The 14,311-nt window shown below is 40.1% G+C and overlaps 2 protein-coding genes across 2 annotated transcripts; both read left to right on the top strand.

Annotated features, from left to right (window-relative positions):
* The first annotated feature begins 1,382 nt into the window (after positions 1 to 1,382).
* LOC143100617 (gamma-crystallin M2-like) lies at positions 1,383 to 2,129 on the top strand. Its single transcript, XM_076263982.1, has 3 exons — positions 1,383 to 1,415; positions 1,529 to 1,771; positions 1,860 to 2,129. The coding sequence occupies exons 1-3, from the start codon at positions 1,383 to 1,385 to the stop codon at positions 2,127 to 2,129; spliced, it is 546 nt and encodes a 181-aa protein (XP_076120097.1).
* Positions 2,130 to 12,156: 10,027 nt separating this feature from the next.
* LOC143100618 (gamma-crystallin M3-like) lies at positions 12,157 to 13,072 on the top strand. The gene is made up of 3 exons (XM_076263983.1): positions 12,157 to 12,168; positions 12,459 to 12,701; positions 12,797 to 13,072. The coding sequence occupies exons 1-3, from the start codon at positions 12,157 to 12,159 to the stop codon at positions 13,070 to 13,072; spliced, it is 531 nt and encodes a 176-aa protein (XP_076120098.1).
* Positions 13,073 to 14,311: the final 1,239 nt, after the last annotated feature.

Genomic DNA, 14,311 nt, shown 5'->3' with positions numbered 1-14,311 from the left:
GGTGAACAGGAATAATAAATAATAAGAAAACTTAGAAGAACAATAGTGGGCTTGCTGGATCAAACCCACTAATAAAGAAATAAAGAAAACTTAAGAAGAACAATAGTGGGCTTGCTGGATCAAACCCACTAATAAATAAAGTAAACTTAAGAAGAACAATAGTGGTCTTGCTCTATCTATCTAATCAGCATTAGTGACATTAAAGTTCAAAAACGTTTATTATTATTTTCACTGTTCAAATAATGGCCATAATAATCTATGATATGACCTAATATGCTGAGTGCTTCGGGAAGAGGTTTTTTTCACATACAAGGCATTTCAGGCCACAGATATAACCTAGGGGACACAATGAAAATAAATTAACACTCGCCTCAATGTCAACACTATTTCTTTGCATTGATGTGTGACTTTAGAGTTGACGAACTCCAGTGATATGCAAATTCCTTGCTGCAGTCATTGCAGAGGACTTTATTTTAATCAACACTTTATTTTTATCAACACCATCAGGCTGTTTTTTAAAAGTAAATGTTCCCATCAATGAACTAGGCAGCACATTTTCTTCTCTCTCCTTCATTTTACAGTCTAATGGTTACTGACTAGAATGGCTCGGGGTCAAAGGTCATACGGAATCGATTAATCTGCGCTATTTTTTTAATCAGTTATTTTTTCTCAAATTAATTCATCAAAATGAATCAGTTATTTTGACAGGCCTATTTTTAATTATTTTATAGAAACCATGAGCACCAAAGTAGGCTACGGTAAAAATCATTCAAATTTATCAGCATGGTAAAATAAGGCAAGAAAGTGGAGAACAACCTCTATTTGTGATACACTTTCAGTGCCCACGACTAAAAATAATATATAAATAAGCTTCTGCTACTTTTTGGCTTCTTATGTGGTACGCCACCAATTGCACTGTGAAAGTAAATGGTATGGCCACTATATAGGTCAAAATCATTCTAAGTTAAGGTGTAAGAAATACACTTATATAATACACAAATATAAAAGTGTTATGTATATTAATTATACAATTATAAAACTAAATAAGACCAGTAAAACTAAATAAAATAACTAAGGCTTTAGACACCCCATTATGGAGCCTTACAGAACCTGTGCTTAAGCGAGAACAGTGGTTTTGAAGATTTGGTAAGTAGACTTGGGAAAAGCCTGCAGAACCTGTTCAAACGGAAACGTAGAGAAAGCACTCTGCCTCTCTATAGGCCCTCACCTTTCCATGGGCCTCTGTGCATTGTTGCTGAGTTAGAGGTTTAGAGACAATACAGGGCACAATTTGGTTTAGTTTTGTTGAGTATAAAAGTAAGGGTTAACACTCACAGACCATCAGCACAGCTACAGCAGCCTGAGTTGAAGTAGTAACAAAAATGACTACTACTGGTATGATGGGCATGGGGAAGGTAAGCCAGAATTCATAAATATTTACAATCTATTTCTTTTCAGTAAAAGCACCTTTAAATTAGGATAAAAGTGGCATTCTACCTTTGTTTAATTTATTCTTGTAATGTCTCAGGTCATCTTCTACGAGGACAGGAACTTCCAGGGTCGCTCCTATGAGTGCATGAGCGACTGTGCTGATATGTCCTCCTACCTTGGCCGTTGCCACTCTTGCAAGGTCGAGAGGGGTTGTTTCATGGTCTATGACCGTCCCAACTTCATGGGTAACCAGTTCCTCATGAGGAGGGGCGAGTATTCAGACTACATGAGCATGATGGGCATGAACGACTGCATCAGATCCTGCCGCATGATCCCCATGGTAATTTTCTTTTTTATTTTACTGATTCATGAGGCTTGTGTAGTGAGGAGTGAATTGCTTCATAAGCTTTAATGTCTATACTCTACAGCACAGAGGACAGTACAGAATGAAGATCTACGAGAGGGAGAACTACGGTGGCACCATGCACGAGCTGATGGATGACTGTGACTCCATCATGGACCGTTACCGTATGTCTGACTGCATGTCCTGCAATGTTATGGATGGCCACTGGCTCATGTACGAGCAGCCCCACTTCAGAGGCAAAATGATGTACATGGCTCCTGGAGAGTACAGAAGCTTTAGAAACATGGGAATGAAGTGCATGAGCATGAGGCGTATCATGCATTCCTGGTTTTAAGCAATGACACATATTTTGATATAATAAATCAATCAAGTATACACTGACTGACTGAAAAATCTGTTTCCAATTCCTTCTTTCAACTTACTTTGGTAGGACCCTAAAGGACAGTATATTAAAAGTTCTACTCTATTTTTGGTGGAATAATCAATGGGCCTCATTCATTAAAAGACCGGTTTCAGGCCCCCTAACCGTTGTTAAGGACGAACTCGGAGGACAAGCAAACCCAGAGCCGTATAGTTAGACATTGAAACAAAGACACTGTAGGTGCTTGAAAATAGTTAACTTTTGGCAGAGAAAACCAGACTGAATTTCCTGTGTGCAATACAGGAGACATCTCATTTTCTTCTGTCAGTTCAAAGCTAAAATACTATAAAGTAGCCTAGCCTAGCTAATCCGTCATGTATCTACAGGCTACTTTCTTGTCAGTTAACATCTAGCACAATGCATTTTGTGCATTGTATTTTAGTCAATCGTCCAATGTGCGGCCCGCGGCTTAGGCTACTTTATCAAAGTAATTATCCTCTGACCTTTGGGGGAAATGATTGCCCTCCCCTGTCATAATGTAGCCTATGAGTAGGTAATCTCACTTTAATCTAAATCTAAACTAATTGTTTGTGCAGTCGATGTACTGTAAGCCTAACCTAACCTTACAGTGACTAGCCAAATGTTTAACCTAACTTCAGCCTACATCAGTTTTTAGGTAAACCCGCTTCACCTCTAGATGAAAACAATCCAGACTTGGCATCAAAATATTTAAGCAATATGCTTTCATTCTTCATCTTATATAAAGTTCAGCAAGCATGCTTTCTATTCGCTGTCCGTGTAAACAAACTTGTGCTTATCAAGGCCCAACAAGGCTAAAAATGGTTAACATAGAACAACATAAACATTTTAGAATGGCTCAGCCAGAGTCCAGACCTCAATCCGTCAAAAAAGTGAGCACAAGTCCAGAGTGATGGCAAATAATAGTTCCTGCCTCAAAACCCGGATTGCTGCTAAAAAGGTGCAGTCTAGAATCATTGTGGAGACATGGAAAGGCTTGGTAGGTATTATAAGAAACATTTTTGAGAGCTGTGATGCAAATACAAATGTTTCCAATGATTATTTGAAATGGGTATGAATAATCTTGGACATGCCATTTTTTATAAAAATTTTGGAAACACTTCTTTTGATTCCATGTTTCTACCACATTGTCTTACCTTTAGCCATGTGGCAGTCATTTTCAGTCAGAACAAACATATTGGTCAAGAGAAAATCAACATTAAATCAATATTTGCCAGAAAAAATTAATTACAGTACATACTCTGTGATTAATTAATTTAAATTGTTCAGCAATGTTAAGTTTTGACATGTTAATGTGTGTACTGTACTATAGGCTGTATTACCTGGGCCAATGTTGGGGTGCCACCCCTTTCTGGCAATGTGAGTGTGTTTGAGGGAACAGTGCCTGTGTGAACAGAATCTTTGGACGTGCGTGTGTTCCGTGAAGAAGATTGTGAGGCGTGATTGTGGCCGACAACAAATGCAATTAAAACGACAACTGAATAGTAACTTTCCTTGCATGTATCTTAATACCGGTGAACGCTACAGTACTTTGGCAAATGAGTGAATCAATGAATAGCCAAACCAACATTATAAACTTTAAAGTTTAACGTCTCTTATAGGGCTGGGATAAACGATTCTTTTTTAAAAGATTAATCTAGCGATTATTTTTTCGATGCACCGATTAATCTAACGATTCATTTTTTCAGTCCGATTTGATTTCGATTCGATTCGATTATCGATTATCTCCCCATTAATTGACTAATAGCAACTTATACATGTTGATTTACATATCTGAATGAAAAAAACATGAATTCCTTAACATTGGAATATATGTTTATTGCTCTTAAGATTCCAAAATAAAAGACTATACAAGTGCAAAGTAATGCATTCTTAGTCAGAGGTAGCATTCAGCTCAGTTCAGTAGTGTATAGGTCTAATTGAGTGCCTGTCACTTTAAGACGACGTTCGTGAGGGAATCCTTGCAATTAACATTAACACAGTTAAAACGCTGCTGATGTGTGGATGCAATTCATAACGCACCGGTAGTTCAAATAACGGTTCGTACTTCTCCTTGGGACAAACACTTTTGAGTCTTGGAAAACACTTTTCCATTTACATCTGCAAACATTCAGAGTCAATAAAATGATCCCTACATGAGTAACAAAATTAAGCAGATGTAAGTAAGCATGCTAAACTTGACATCCGAACAGTATTCTAATGTTAGCTTTGAGATACTGCTTGATTGCATAACTTAACTTAGTTTGGTCTCCTCAATGTACTATGTTGTGATGAGACCTTAGCAGAGTTAACTTTAATGCAGCAGTTTTGAACAAATTTGCCCAGCATGGTCATGATGCTAAGCGGATTTAATAGCAATTTAGCCCGCCGTGTTCTATGCAATGCTTCTATATTCAATCGTGAATATTTTGTTAAATGCACATGCAGAGGAGGGGCAGCGGGCTCGTTACAAGAAAGAGTGGCTGGGGCAAGGAAAGGCTGCGTGCGTGAAAAGCACAGCTCCATGATTTCGTGGCCCCCAGCCACAGATTAGTCAAAGTATGGGAAACACTGAAGGTGTAACATTAAAAATATTTAGCGCAACACATTATGCTTAACGAATCGACGCGCATATTTTGCATCAACGTATTTTTTGTCCCAGCCCTAGTCTCTTATTATCATTTTCACTTGGGCGCAGTTATTATGACCGCCGCGCAGCGAAGCGGCGGTCATATAGGTTTAGTCATATTTATTTATTTATTTTTCTTTTTCGCATGTCCAAATTTCCGTCAAGGATTCCTGGGACACTGTAAGACCGGGGTACACGAAACTTGGTGGGCATGTAACCCCACATGGATAGCATGGAACCTCCTGTTTTCGTTTTGATCTGTAGCCCCCCCGCTGGACTGGACCCCCCGAAAGGAGGGGAGGGCAGACACAGTTTTCTGTGAATATCTTGAGAACCGTAGGGTTTAGGAGGACCATTTTTTTTTGTATGTTGATCTCAAAGGGCCATGTCAACCCATTCCATAACCACTCATTTCATGTATAGCGCCACCTAGTTAAACACAAAAAAGTAAAAATGAGGTGTTGTAATCGCAGGTATCTGTGACCTAACATAGTCAAAACTGCACGAAATTAGAAGTGTAGGATCATTATGACACCCTCCGAATGCATGCCAAGTTTCGTGGACTTTCGTTCATGGGGGGCCTTACAATAAAATAATTTATGTGTACATTTAGTGACCGTACACCAACAAGGATTCCCGGGACACTGAAAGACCGGGGTACACGAAACTTGGTGGGCATGTAACCCCACATGGATAGCATGGAACCATCGCTTTTCGTTTTGATCTGTATGAATTAGATGTTGCACGTCGTTACAAGCCGTCGCAAAGCATTCACATGTCTGGTCACAGTAGCAAGTTTTTAGAATGTTGCATCAAGTTGCTGCTCATCTCGTTGCGAATCTTGGGTGTGATTTGGCCTTAAGTATGGCGCAGACTGCGCACGTTATGATTAGATGGCATTAAAAGACTGCGGTGGGGAAAAGCAAGAGTTCCAAATGGTATAACTTTTTTTCCAATATGAACTATGCCTATATGTCCGACTTCGTCATCGTTCAATTCATCCCTTGTGTTTAAAATTTGCGGATAGGCTGATGGTAAGCTTGTTTTTATGCTGGCAACAAAACCAGAATGGTTCGCGAACGTTATTCTTTATTCTAAATGCCATGGCGATAAAGAGAAAGAAGTCAGAAAAGGAATATACCTTAGACTAGGCTATATCAGAGCCCGTCTACGGACATTCTCAGGCTATATAACCTATTGAAATAGGTTAATGATGTAAAGTCAAGTGCGCTTCTATGGGACTGGTGTGTGCGCGCACAGTTTTTATTGATGAGTCGGAGTGGCAAGTGCTGTGCATAGTTGCAGTGGAATGTGGCTGCCCAGGGCATTATAAAACTTCTCACTCTTAGACCTACTCATACACGGCGGCGAAATGGCGTATTTAGGTGTCTAAATTCGAATCATATGCTGGGGGAGAAATCGTCGGACATCCATGATTATTTTGTTATTCAGAACCCCTGGTCAAAAATATGTTCCCGCGCGCCTGGAAGTAGGCTATGATTTGAATGTAGACTGTTGTCAAATTTGGCAAATACAAAACGGGAGAAACAATATGGTTCATGCTCTCTCATGCTGTTTCATTCGTGCCGAAAAGGAGGGAGAATTAAACATTAAGCACGTTCCACTTTTGCATAAATAATTCCTGAACGGTTTTGGTCAGGGCTGATAATGCAACTGTATTTGACAAAGGACCGATATAGGCTATTTGCTAGTGACAAAATATGAGCTTTCAGTGTGATACGATCTCTTTGTAGATTACTTTTAATTAAAACGTGTTTCATCTGTTCTGGCTATCCCCGCAATTTGGATCTTAGGCTACTGTATCTCACTCAATGAACAACATCTCAACACTAAATGAATGATGATCCGTAATTGTCATCAGATAGCCTAGTCATATAGGTAGACATTCAGTGTGTTTGAAATAATTAATTCGATAATATTTTCCATCTTTGCAGAGGAAAAGTTTTGTGTAAAGGGAATTAAAGGCCTGTCTCATATAGACGCATGTCTCTAATACTAGCCGGTGCAGTTTGGCGATTTGGGAAAATAAAAGCCCGGGCTATTATTTGGAGTTTTACGGTATATACGCATGCATGCACATGCACACACACAGGCACATAAACAGGCAAACACACAAGCACTTGCACATGCACGCACACACACCCACCCACACACACACATAAACATGTACACGCACACATGCACACAATTCAACAATTTCTCAGAATTATGAACAGGCAAGATGGGGGTGGGGTTGTATAAAATGTATATTACATGTGAAATCTATGAACTAATCATGTTCTGGTACTTGTTGTCTAGCAGATACCAGTGAGAATTGAGTGTGCATAATGCAATTCAGTGAGACAGTTAGAATCATATATGCCTTTCAGCGTGACTTATTTTTGTGGAAAACATGTGTTGGACTGGGCGGCGGTCATATTTTGTACCGCTCTGCGGTACATCTAGTTAGCGTAGTGCCTGGTGTCAGTTTTTAGCATGGTAGCCTAAATGCAAATGACTGAAGTTTCCACTCACTGTCAATGAATTAGTCAGTTAGTTAGTCTGTCATAGGTAGAGTAACTAGCCTGAACAGTAAGTTTGTGTGTGAACGCCTGGTCAGGAGTGTCTTGACAAGGCTGGCTGCTAGCGTTATTTAGGCTATTATTTATCATAAAGGGGTGTGCTAGCTCGTACCTTTGGGTTGCTTTGCAGAGACCGACGCTCCAGTCAACAGTTCCATCTTGGCGTTTTTTTTAAAGTAAATGTTCCATTCACTGGACCAAACAGCACTTTCTCGTCCTTGAGTCACTACAGTCACTGTGACTAGAACTGCACTTGGTCAAAGGTCACTATGGAATACGATTAAGCAGTATTATTTTTTTTTTTTAATGCATTAGTTTTTTCATGATTAATTAATCAAAATGAATGGGTTATTTTGACAGCACTAATCTGAATATATTATTAATCTGTGAGTGGGTGGGCGTGGGCCAGCTGTCAATCTGGATGGGCCTGGGTGTGTCGCATTAAGGGTATTATAAACTTACTTTTGGTACACATTTGGTATCCACTGTTTTTGACACTATGTTGTGTCAATATTGGAGTTCTCCACATGGGCATGAAAATATCAAGGATAAAACAAGGAAAGGTTTTTCAGAAATAACTGTAAAGGACTTAAATGGTATGAGGGGCAGTTGGTAGGAACTTTAGAGTTCAACAAGAACAAGATAGACAAGGCTCCCCAAGAGCTAAAATGAAGAAGCAGAAGGGCTGAAAAAGGTGACATATTTCTGAAGAAAATTGTTATAGAACTTTCTTTGGCCCGAAAAGTGATAGCACTTTTTTTACCAGATCTACTTCAGAGGTGTCCCGTTATTCAGAATTAATAGCCACCTCACCAGCCAATCAGAAAAGAGTATGTCTTCTCTCCGGGTGATAATAGGCCTAAAAGGTAAGAGCAGAGTAAGGAACATGTGGCTTAGCTTACACGACTAATCTTACAAATGTATAAAAACTTTAGAAATTGTCTTACTTCCAGTAACTATATGCATGTGACAATAAACTTCCTTGTACCCCTTGTATCATAAGCTTGTTACTTAGGCCTATATATTTCCTCACTATCTTACTCAACCTCTTCCTCATCTTCAAATGTCTTCATCAATGATACCCCAAAACACTATGCAGGTATCATAGACTGCGAGACACTCACGAGTGGCAAAGAACAGACATGTTAAGACGAACTGAGTAGCCCAAGCCTATATGCATAGGCGTGCATACATAGACACTAGGTGGTGCTAAAGCACTAGGAAGTTTGCCCTTTATCAACGAAAATGCCCTTTTGAAACTTGTTTTTTTCTTCTTTTTTTATTATTAATATTATTAAGATTTTACTGAGGTCGGTTTTGAAATGATCTTTTGAAAGCCTGAGCCATTAAAAACGACTGAAACAATGTCCCGAAATGAGCCACCTCCTTGCGCACGCACACCCGACCTATCTCTCTTCCTTTGTCACGTGAACTCGCGCGGTCGCGCGCAGGGCACGTAAGCGTCTTCAGATAGCAGGCATGGTCGCTGACAGGCTGCTTCTCCCGTGCCCCATCAGCCAGGTAACATACAGATCAAGCAAAATCTTACAGTTTGCCCTCTAAGCCCAACATGTAATAATTTTGTTGTGCAGTAAAATGTCTCATTCAGCACCAAACAAGCATTTTTGCCGACTGGTCACCTGATAAAATAGTTAGATGAAGCTAGATAAAGTTTTACGCTGTAGCCCAAATCAATGACAGATAACGTGACGACCACATACAAATAATTTCGGTAGATTTTGCAAATGTATGTGTTAAGAAGAACGTTTTCTGTTGTATATGTTTTGTTAGGCAACAATTCATTTGTGACAGAAGAAACGGGAAGTTCCCCATTACTGCCCATCTGCATTCATGTAATGTCAGTCAGTAGCCCACTATAACTCCTCGTAGCCTACTGTTTGGTCTCTTTATTTTCTTACAGATCAAGTAAAATCGTACAGTTTGCCCTCTAAGCCCAACGTGTAATCATTTTACTGTGCAGTAAAATGTCTCATACAGCATTGGTTCCCAAAGACTGGGTCGCGACCCACGGGTAATAGGCCTAGCTTATACCATTTAACCTGGAAAGCTATCAGTTTTCTATTAGGATATAGTTTGTTTACCACAGTGACGGCTCTAGAATATCTCTGAAACTGGGGGCGAACGCGTCGCAGAGGGGGCAGCGTTCATCTCACTCGCAAATGGAAACATTTCTGTGGGGCGCCTGCTATGGACCTCGCAGTTGCAAAATGCAAGGGACATGAATCAGCAATGAGCATGAACATTAACGGACAGCTTCCGTTGACCGATTAAAATCTAGTTACCATGCTGTCAACTAAAGCAGACATCCGTATACCGGGCATGGCTATTCAATTTGCGTCATAGGCTGATAGTTTCGATTGTAGATGCACTCTTTAAAGTTAATAGCAGCCTCCTCACATTCCTTATTATTTCGGATTTAAAATGCACACCAATGCATTATATAAGGCTACAATTTAAATGGACATTTTAAAAGCTATTATTTCCTCTTGTTTTCCACCTCGCAAACTCTATTATCTTTTGGCTATTGCGTATTCCTCTTATTCTGAAATGTATTCATTTCACAGTCTTACAACATAGCTTGTCCCAACACCAATACACAGCCTTAGTATAGGCCTATAAACAAGCAAACGTTTAACATGCGGATTCAACTTTCCAAAGAAACCTCCAGTAATAGGGTGCAATATAACGACTTGAGTTATTTGCTATGTTTACATCGGAATTAACGCTGTTATGGATCCATTTGTCTGCAACGCAACGCAGCCTAGTACAACATCTCTCTTTAGATATACAGGAACAGCTTACTATGTTGAAGATTGATGATTGCGTAGAACGCAAGAATATCCCCAAACTCTCGGTTGCGCATTAAAACGTTATCTTTTAGGTAACTTTCCACGCTGATGGTGCTCAAAATGCAACACAACTGTGTTCAAAGCAGGATGAGGAAAACCTGAGGTTGTGTGTTTGTACAAAACTGCTTTGCTATATTTAAAAATATTTAACATTGTTTAATGTGTAATTGAGATTGCAGAGTTGTGTTAAACTGAGTCAGTCAGTTTACCATTACAATCACCAATCCCTGTAATAGTAGTGGGACAGACCTAGGCGCTATTACGTATACATATGGCAGTGTAGAATGGTTAGGGGGGGGGGGGCATATAAAAGTTTGAGAACCTGTGGCCTAAAACAATATTGGTGGTTGCATGTTAGATCTGAAGTGAAATGGGTCGCGATGGTCTGTCATTTTTAAAAAGTGAGTCCCCAGAAAAAAAGTTTGGGAAACACTGTCATACAGCATCAAACAACTAAGCATTTTTAGCCGACTGGTCACCTGATTAAATTTTACGCTGTAGCCCAAGTCAATGACGTTAACGTGAGGATGACCACATAGGCTACAAATAATTTCGGTAGAGTTTGCAGTTGCAAATCTATGTGTTAAGACGAACGTTTTCTGTTGTATAGGTTTTGTTAGGCAACATAAATTAACAGATTTTGGTCTCTTTATTGTCTTAATTGTATATTGATTTACTAATTGCAGCACAAGTCAAATTTCATTCAACATGTGCGTGTAATTATTTTTTTATAATTAAGTATTTCACGTGCGCTAAAAAGTGCCCCCTCCCCCCCTCCTGAGCACCTGCCCCCCAAAATGTCTGTGCACGCCACTGCCTATATGTAGTGCAGGGTTTGCGTTGTCCGGTAATTGCCGGACATTGGCAATCATAACGTTAGCGTGCGCAGTCTACACCATACTTAAGTCCAATTCACATCAGATGATTCACGACGAGATGAGCTGCAACATTCTACCAGCAACTTGATGCAACATTCTAAAACCTTGCAACTGTGACTAGACATGGTGAATGTATTGTGACGGCTTGCAACGACGTGCAACATCTAATTCACACCGCTGCAACCTCCTTTCAGCAACGCTTTTGTGTCATTGCGAATCTTTGGTGTGAATTCGGCTTTAAACAAACAACATGACGGGTTTTAGAAGATTAAATACAACCCGAAACTAAAAAACAGACCAGACCTCTATTGGAGACCGGCTTTTAACCTGTAGCCACGCCAGGCGTTTAAAAGAGACAGGCGTCTATTTGGGACTCGGCTATTATTTGAAGTTTTACGGTATTAAAATATCATGACAAAATCTAACTAATGGCCCTGAATAATTTAACTGAAAATGAGCTTCAAAGGGTGTGTGTGTTTTCATAAATACACAACTTTAGGTTGTGTGTGAGACAATCTTTCCAACTTTGCAAAACAACTTCAAAGATATATTGTAATGCCATGTTGTTGCTTGAGCAAATAAAGGTTCCACTGCTACAAGTTGTTAGGTCAAAAGGTGATCAGCATTTCTTTGTTAGATGGGTAGATCAATTCATGTCACATATAAATTACAATCAATACAAGTCAATGTTTCTATACTTGCCTGTCACTGTGATCATACATATGCCCAGCTTCAAGGGTACATAAAAATGTATGTCTTTGTACAGATTTTGTGTGTTATGGGGGAAATGGTATGTCTTCCCTAAAATGGTGTTTAGAGCAGAAAATTCTCTTTTACTCCGTCACAGGGCTTGGAATAATAACCCTTTCTTGTCTATAGTGACAAACAGTAGGATTTACTATAGCATGCAGCTGACTAAGGCCTTTGATACAATGGGACCATCAATTCTCTGGGTGTCACATTAGGTATAAAACAGACCGCAGCCCCATAATCGGTACAGTCAAGCTCAGAATAACCGCAACCATGCACGGAAAGGTGAGTTGAGTTCCCAGGGTTGAAACAGTAGTCTTTTTGCAAATTATTTTTATTCAAAAATTGGTTTATACATTTTGTTGTACGTTAAGTTACATTAGTTAAACTAAATCCAGTGGTAGGATACTTTCAATTGCAGCCATTGGTCAGAAATAAACATTATCGGCCAAGTAATAATATACTGTAAAAACACTAGCTAATGTCACAGCAATTCAGTTAGGCTATGTTTAACATTTATATTCAGATGTTTAACATTTTATCCATATTCAAGCAAGCTATTTTGTCTTGTTCAGATCATCTTCTACGAGGACAGGAACTTCCAGGGTCGGTTCTATGAGACCACCACTGACTGTCCCGACATGTCTTCCTACCTCAGCCGCTGCCACTCCTGCAGGGTGGAGAGCGGCTGCTTCATGGTCTATGACCGTCCCAACTTCATGGGTAACCAGTACTTCATGAGGAGGGGCGAGTACTCTGACTACATGCGCATGATGGGCATGAGCGACTGCATCAGATCCTGCCGCAACATCCCCATGGTAATCTTTTAAAACAATCTATATTCAGTCATTTCCATCTACATGATTAAAGTAATACATCCTTAATGTAAAACAACTACTCATCTCCAAAACAGCACAAAGGACAGTACAGAATGAGGATCTACGAGAGGGAGAACTTCGGTGGTCAGATGATGGAGCTGAATGATGACTGTGACTCCATCCAGGACCGCTACCGTATGTCTGACTGCCAGTCCTGCCATGTTATGGATGGCCACTGGCTCATGTATGAGCAGCCCCACTTCAGAGGCAGAATGATGTACATGAGGCCTGGCGAGTACAGAAGCTTCAGGGAGATGGGAATGAGCAACATGAGGTTCCAGAGCATGAGGCGCATCATGGATTCCTGTTAGGCATGGCATGTTTGCTAAAGCTGATGTAACAATCGTGTGTCAATAAAATATTTCACCCCTTGTAAAAGCAAAGCATTTTTATTTATTCTTACCATTTTAAAATGATAAAGTAGAAGTATGCTTCCAAAACATCAAAATACCAAAAAACACTGGTTTTGATGTATTATAATCCCACATTTTAAGTTTCTTCTAATAACTATTGTGCTGTGAAATCTCTAAGCCATCAAGAATCTTTAAAATTCAGTGGACTCTGATCACATTGATCTACCCTCCAGGGTGACAAATGAAACGTTGATAGTTTCAGTTAGCTTCAACAGCTCTTAAAAACATCTCTACTACGCGCTGTGGCGCGTGGGTTGTCTTGTGTGTCTCCCTCTTTAGGTCATCCCGAGTGTGGGCCGATTGCGGGGCAGGGCAGGGCCTATATAAGACGGCCGCGTCCAAGGAGGAGGCCTCTCTTTTCGTTCCTCACTCTCGCCCCTCACAGAGCTGAACTGCTGGAAGCGTGGCACTGCGTCCTCGCCTCGCCATTTTCCCTTTGTTTGAATTGTACTTTCGTTAAGTTAGCACTCACATACACAGGTTGTCTGTAAAGCACTTATCCTTTATTTCTATTTATCTGAGCGGGTGGTGTTTGGTGGCGGGTTATTGCATGTTATTAGAAACAGGCCCAGGGAGTGTAGAAGACTCGAGAAGACTCACAAAACCTTATTGTCTTTTGTTTACAGTCAGGAGTCATCAGACCATGGTTTTCTTTTGAGTGTTCTTGTAACTAAACCTGAGCTACAAAAGCGCAGAAAACATGCCACCACCATCAGTATGAAAAATACAGACAGACAAACAATCTACCGGAGTCCCATCAGGGAACTTCACACAATTGCAAAAACTCCAGACAAAGCTATATGCTTACATACAAATGTATTCAATGCACAGACCAAAACTCAGTCCACCAAACAAAATGAACCACAACTTGTGGCCATGTGGACGAATACAGATAACAAACAGTCTGACATTACTAAGGCATAATAGCCACACAAAGGAGACAACCTCTAGCAAACGATTTGTAATAAAAATCAAAAACAATTTGGGACTGCCGCTGACTTAAGAGGTGTTAACTAGGGCCAAGTTGGTTCAAACGAGATCTTACAAACATGGGCCAATTAAGGTGCTGCCACCGGATTTAAATTGAGCAGTCAAATAAGTAGCCATACAAGTGGTTGCCACGACCACTAGTCAAAA

The sequence above is a fragment of the Alosa pseudoharengus genome, unplaced genomic scaffold, assembly GCF_046254945.1.
Source record: "Alosa pseudoharengus isolate Yale_2024_CS ecotype anadromous, Long Island Sound unplaced genomic scaffold, YU_APseudo_1.1 YU_APseudo_1.1_scf_3, whole genome shotgun sequence".
Lineage (NCBI taxonomy): Eukaryota > Metazoa > Chordata > Actinopteri > Clupeiformes > Clupeidae > Alosa > Alosa pseudoharengus.
This window is presented reverse-complemented; position numbering and strand designations above follow the sequence as displayed.